General features: G+C 41.7%; 1 protein-coding gene across 1 annotated transcript; it reads left to right on the forward strand.

Annotated features, from left to right (window-relative positions):
* The first annotated feature begins 236 nt into the window (after nt 1-236).
* Nucleotides 237-6,533, forward strand: LOC149960208 (uncharacterized). Its single transcript, XM_090165193.1, has 2 exons — nt 237-530; nt 5,086-6,533. The coding sequence occupies exons 1-2, from the start codon at nt 259-261 to the stop codon at nt 5,822-5,824; spliced, it is 1,011 nt and encodes a 336-aa protein (XP_090021319.1). The 5' UTR covers nt 237-258; the 3' UTR covers nt 5,825-6,533.
* Nucleotides 6,534-6,968: the final 435 nt, after the last annotated feature.

Below are 6,968 nucleotides of genomic sequence, written 5' to 3' on the forward strand. Positions count from 1 at the left end.
ATCGAACCCGGTTCCTATAGCTGGAGGCTAAAATTCTAACCACACCGCCACCCCAGTAACCCACAGAAAGTTAACACGCTGTACTTTAAATTGATTTCGCAACATTCTTCTGACGTTCACAAGAATGATACGCGGAATATTTTATCGTAAAAAAATGTAAGGTAGATAACACTTTCAGTGTCAATGTGTATCTTGTTTCCAACGCTGAATAGTAGACCTGTTCGTGAGATGGAAAGTCTTTGTAACGAGCTATTTCACATGAGAGCAATTGATAGCGGAAATAGTTTTACACTGAACCAAAATGACAGTAAAATATATTATGTACACGGCCCATCCGAATTTCGTTTCTCGAAATTGGAGAAGGTGAAAAATATTTCTGACTTGGCGATTGTGTACTCGCATGCTGGCTGGAGAATTTTGGGTCCGAGAAGAATCGCCGCGTTCGACAGCCCGTCCTGTTTGGTCAACGGAGAAATGGTCCTCATCGGGAATTTCATCGACTTGAAAGAAGGTGACCGCATCTCATTCGAGTAAGTTCAATCGCTTTCTTTGGACCGAAATTTAATCTGTATAACTTGAGGGGCTTTACAAATCTTGGGTACAAAGTAGGGAGAAATACAAATAAATATTTCTGGAAATATTGGAAATCTGAGAAATCCAGATAAATATTGGACTTCTCGAGAAAAACGCAGAAATATTTTCAATATTTTAGGAAATTCAGAAATGGGAAATATCGGAAAATTTTAGAATTAATGGAAATATTTCAGAATTAACGGAAATATTTGAGATGTATCGGAAATATTTCTGAAATATCGAGATATTTAAGATGTATCGGAAATATTTCTGAAATATCGAAATATTTTAGATATAACGGAAATATTTGAGATATATCGGAAATATATGAGATATATCGAAAATATTTCTTAATTATCGGAAATATATGAGATATATCGGAAATATTTGAAATATATCGGAAATATTTGGAAATATTATATCTGGTGTGCATTTTTTCGAAGTGGCTAGTCCTTTGGTATAACAATAAAGCTTCCTGATGGCGTTCTTCCCGTGCTGCTCCAACAGATCCCGGAGGGAATTGCGTGTAAAATTGTGCCGTTGCTTCTCGAGAGAGCAGCTAGTTTCCTAATTGCTCCCTGTTTCTCCGAGATTAGTGAACCGACCAACATTAGCAGTATAGTGATACGAATACTCTCAAGACATTATTAAATTGGATTCTTCTGATATTAGCTTGATTTGGGGAAGTTGTCGTATTGAATTTTTCAAATTGAAAGTCTTGCCATAAAATGGGTCAAAAAGTTACGCGAAAATGCCTAATAACGGTCCAGTTTTACCACCTACAGGTATTACTACCCCTAAGTATGAAAAATAACAAAACTACACTGCTAATATAATATACATAATTTCCAGATTATTTCAAGTAAACAATATAAGCATTATAGCGAGCTGTACACTTCTCTCTAAGATATTGTATTATGTACTTCTGATATCAGCTAAGCTGGGGGGTGGTCTCATTTCTTAACACAAAGTTCACGTCTCAGCGATGGTAAAACAAGTTCCTTACTGACGGGAGATAGCCTAAACTAATTTCGCAAATGGTTGTTTTTTTCGGTCACTTTCCCTTTAAGGGGGTTGGTCGGAGGGGGCGGAAATTAACGGCACTGCGTGCGCGTCAAAGAGCTCTATCGAATGAGACCCACTTGTTTTTTTCGGTCACTTTAACTTTAAGGGGGTTGGTCGGAGGGGGCGAAAATTAACGGCACTGCGTGCGCGTCAAAGAGCTCTATCGAATGAGAGCAACTTGTTTTTTTCGGTCACTTTCCCTTTAAGGGGGTTGGTCGGAGGGGGCGGAAATTAACGGCACTGCGTGCGAGTCAAAGAGCTCTATCGAATGAGACCCACTTGTTTTTTTCGGTCACTTTCCCTTTAAGGGGGTTGGTCGGAGGGGGCGGAAATTAACGGCACTGCGTGCGCGTCAAAGAGATCTATCGAATGAGACCAACTTGTTTTTTTCGGTCACTTTAACTTTAAGGGGGTTGGTCGGAGGGGGCGGAAATTAACGGCACTGCGTGCGCGTCAAAGAGCTCTATCGAATGAGACCCACTTGTTTTTTTCGGTCACTTTAACTTTAAGGGGGTTGGTCGGAGGGGGCGAAAATTAACGGCACTGCGTGCGCGTCAAAGAGCTCTATCGAATGAGACCCACTTGTTTTTTTCGGTCACTTTAACTTTAAGGGGGTTGGTCGGAGGGGGCGGAAATTAACGGCACTGCGTGCGAGTCAAAGAGCTCTATCGAATGAGACCCACTTGTTTTTTTCGGTCACTTTAACTTTAAGGGGGTTGGTCGGAGGGGGCGAAAATTAACGGCACTGCGTGCGCGTCAAAGAGCTCTATCGAATGAGAGCAACTTGTTTTTTTCGGTCACTTTCCCTTTAAGGGGGTTGGTCGGAGGGGGCGGAAATTAACGGCACTGCGTGCGAGTCAAAGAGCTCTATCGAATGAGACCAACTTGTTTTTTTCGGTCACTTTAACTTTAAGGGGGTTGGTCGGAGGGGGCGAAAATTAACGGCACTGCGTGCGAGTCAAAGAGCTCTATCGAATGAGACCCACTTGTTTTTTTCGGTCACTTTAACTTTAAGGGGGTTGGTCGGAGGGGGCGAAAATTAACGGCACTGCGTGCGAGTCAAAGAGCTCTATCGAATGAGACCAACTTGTTTTTTTCGGTCACTTTAACTTTAAGGGGGTTGGTCGGAGGGGGCGGAAATTAACGGCACTGCGTGCGAGTCAAAGAGCTCTATCGAATGAGACCCACTTGTTTTTTTCGGTCACTTTAACTTTAAGGGGGTTGGTCGGAGGGGGCGAAAATTAACGGCACTGCGTGCGCGTCAAAGAGCTCTATCGAATGAGACCCACTTGTTTTTTTCGGTCACTTTCCCTTTAAGGGGGTTGGTCGGAGGGGGCGGAAATTAACGGCACTGCGTGCGCGTCAAAGAGATCTATCGAATGAGACCAACTTGTTTTTTTCGGTCACTTTAACTTTAAGGGGGTTGGTCGGAGGGGGCGGAAATTAAAGGCACTGCGTGCGCGTCAAAGAGCTCTATCGAATGAGACCAACTTGTTTTTTTCGGTCACTTTCCCTTTAAGGGGGTTGGTCGGAGGGGGCGGAAATTAACGGCACTGCGTGCGCGTCAAAGAGCTCTATCGAATGAGACCCACTTGTTTTTTTCGGTCACTTTCCATTTAAGGGGGTTGGTCGGAGGGGGCGGAAATTAACGGCACTGCGTGCGCGTCAAAGAGCTCTATCGAATGAGACCCACCCTGTTTTTTTCGGTCACTTTCCCTTTAAGGGGGTTGGTCGTAGGGGACGGAAATTAACGGCACTGCGTGCGCGTCAAAGAGATCTATCGAATGAGACCCACCTGTTTTTTTCGGTCACTTTCCCTTTAAGGGGGTTGGTCGGAGGGGGCGGAAATTAACGGCACTGCGTGCGCGTCAAAGAGCTCTATCGAATGAGACTAAATCTCTGGACCAACTATACAAACTATACAAGTTCGCCAAGAAGGCGATAATATTATTTTGTGCCACATCTAAACGACTTCGATAAGTAAGTGCCACACTTATTTATTACTTCTGACCATACACGGTTTCGATAAGAAGGTGCCACACTCATATATTACTTCTGACCATACACGGTTTCGATAAGAAAGTGCCACACTTATTTATTACTTCTGACCATACACGGTTTCGATAAGAAAGTGCCACACTTATTTATTACTTCTGACCATACATGGTTTCGATAAGAAAGTGCCACACTTATTTATTACTTCTGACCATACACGGTTTCGATAAGAAGGTGCCACACTCATATATTACTTCTGACCATACACGGTTTCGATAAGAAAGTGCCACACTTATTTATTACTTCTGACCATACACGGTTTCGATAAGAAAGTGCCACACTTATTTATTACTTCTGACCATACACGGTTTCGATAAGAAAGTGCCACACTTATTTATTACTTCTGACCATACACGGTTTCGATAAGAAAGTGCCACACTTATTTATTACTTTTGACCATACACGGTTTCGATAAGAAAGTGCCACACTTATTTATTACTTCTGACCATACACGGTTTCGATTAGGGGGTCGAAATTGGGGCGAGGGGAGGCGAAGTTTGAGGTTAACTTGACCCTAAAACGCCGTAAATATACGTAAAATGACGCGGAAAAACGAACGGGAATTGCGACAACTTAACTTGACAAATCCCCCCGCCTTGCAAAGAAAGATTAGAAGTTCCGAATAAATTTGTTCAGAGCGGTGTGGCTTGGTTGGTAGAGCGGTTGGTTTTTGGAGATTACGCGGCCCGCAACTATCTGTGTTCGAGTCTCGGTGAAGCCATTAATATAAATTATTTTTCGCAGCTCCATCTACCGTGTCGTCGCTTTCCACAACAAACACACAAACAAACAACAACACTTAACGACAATCCGTCCATAGCAATAGTCCCACTTCGATATATATATCTCGATGTGGAACTAAAAACTAGTACCGTAATCAGTGTACAAGCCAACAGCTTTGACTGTAATAAAGTGACTACGATTACAGACTTAGCACTACCAAGAATGTATTTATTTATACTCAGGGAGAATGAATATGTAGAGACTATCGACGGACGCGTTGAGGCCCTAACCCCGTCACGCTAAGGGGGGGGGGGGAGGGAAAAAGGAGGCGGTCTTATTTTTTGCGTCCTCGCTGCAGCGTTAATCGCGTCGAAAAACGTAATTTTTAAGAACCAATGAGATTGCAGTATTATTTGATTTTATTAAAGCGGAGGAGCATACCGGGGGGCCCAACGGGTGGAATTGGAGAGACGCTAAAAATAATCTCGACATATTCATTCTCCCTAAGTATAAATAAATACATTCTTGGCACTACCAAATGTTAATAGGGTTTTTGGCACTACCAAAGGCTGTACAAAATTTAAGGAAGTGGTTAGCCCCTCAGGACTTACAATTGTTAGAAATATCAGTAATTTTAAACCTTAATTAATTGTCAATCTTTTATTTTAGATTCGCGTGTTCCAAAAGCTCTTTCGTTTATACCGGATTTCTTAACGATACCGTCGTAAAAACAGCGTTACCTGTAGCTGCTGCCCAGAACTTTAACAGTATTGATCGTAACGAAATCGAAAACCAGAGTATTCATTCTGAAGAACGGACAGGGGCGAAAGTCAGTAAACGATCCTTCTCGTCGACGCATCCAAATGAGGTGCTGGAAGAAGACATCGACGCGTTCAAACGAAACTTCGAAACGCAAATATTCGCGTTAATATCTGTTCTGGAAGAAGCCGAGAAGAGAGAATTAAGCCTACGAGCTCAAAACGAAAGATTGCGAGAGCAAATGATCAACGTTAGGTTCGAGAACGAAAAAATTAAGGTTGAGCACGGTATTACGGAAGCGACTTTGAAGGAAACGCGTCAGGCTTTGAGTCAAGCGACTCGAGCAGAAACGGAGTCTGCTTCGAAACGTAACGAGCAAATCGATAATCTTCGAGAGGATGTAGTGTCGTTAAACTCGAAATTGGAGAAAAAGGAGAGCGAAATCGACGTTCTTCACGATTTGATTATTCAGTTGGAAAATACGAAGGAAACCACGAATTCGACGAAAGTGATAATTGAAGAGCTCACTTTAGAGAACAGGACGCTGGAGGACGCCTTGTATCTGGAAAAGGAAAGATCGTTGAAAACTTGGCAGCAACTCAAAGAAGCGGATAGAAAACTACAGTCGTTGCTCAACAATTCGACTTGAACATTATGACTTCACCGTCAGCTAGGAAGAACATTATGTAGTAGATTTATTGAAAATCAAATATAATAACATTGTTATGTTCCAGGTTTTTTATACGCACTGCTGCCAGAAATATGAAGTGATTTGGAATTGTTAAATATATGTTATTAAATTGTTACATTGCTTCACGGCCGTCGCTGAGGGGTAGGCGCCCTGAAATTCATTTGGCCCACCTTACGAAGTACTATGGAAAGCTTTTAAACTAAAATTGTTTGTAGGCGTACGAATTAAATAATTAAAAATCTAACACTATAACTAAACAAGTTGGCAAGCCAAAATATACCTCTCCTCGGAAGAGTTTTTAATTTTCAGTGAAGCGTAACTGTATCCGTGGTTCTGCGGTAGAACGCTCACCTGTCGTGCAAGAGGGCTCGGGTTCAAATCCCGGCCGATTAAAAAATTATACTACACCAAATGACAAAAAGAGGGCGCTTTTGGAAAAACCTTTTCCCTGATTCTAAGAAACTGGGTACGCAGTGATTACGCTTTGCCTGACAGACAGACCCACAGACAGACAGACACGGTGGTTGTATAACCCCTCCTAGGGTACAAAGTCCCCTCGGAGAGGTAAAAATTGCGCACTACCATGGCCCTACCAAAGGGTTTGGCTGGTGATTGCCTATTTTGGTATGCCCGTCAAGAGTCTCATTTAGCTGTAATCGTTAGGTTTCCTGCAAATAAAATTTAATAAATAAAATAAATAAATAACTTCTTTAAACCTTTTTGAAAGCAGTTTGAAATAGCACATTATTTTAATAAGAGTATATGCATAAATTATACGAATTAATTCGAGTGAAGTAGCTCTTTTTTTTTCAATAGATGTCACTAGCGTCGAAATTAAAAAGGCAGTACTTATAGGTACCCCTTGCGTTGATTCGATCGTTTGTAAATTGGTCAATAACATAAATTACAGCAATTATAAACAATATTTTTACACGGGATATTTAATTTAGGTTAAAGCCCACTAAATAGAGTATAAGTTGTCTAACTATAATACTCTACAATGGCTCTATGACGATGTTATCATTTGGATATTTGGAATTTTAGCTTCCTTTGCCATAAATAGACGGCACCACGCTCTCCAGTAAAGTCGCGTTTTCGAAGA

This window comes from Leiobunum rupestre, chromosome 2, assembly GCF_980474605.1.
Source record: "Leiobunum rupestre chromosome 2, qqLeiRupe1.1.hap1, whole genome shotgun sequence".
Lineage (NCBI taxonomy): Eukaryota > Metazoa > Arthropoda > Arachnida > Opiliones > Sclerosomatidae > Leiobunum > Leiobunum rupestre.

What these genes read in the sequence shown, in the direction of transcription:
- LOC149960208 (XM_090165193.1), top strand. Translation starts at nt 259, where the DNA reads ATGAGAGCAATTGATAGCGGAAATAGTTTTACACTGAACCAAAATGAC. An exon ending in GGTGACCGCATCTCATTCGA is followed by an intron (nt 531 to 5,085) that starts GTAAGTTCAATC and finishes CTTTTATTTTAG; the next exon opens with ATTCGCGTGTTCCAAAAGCT.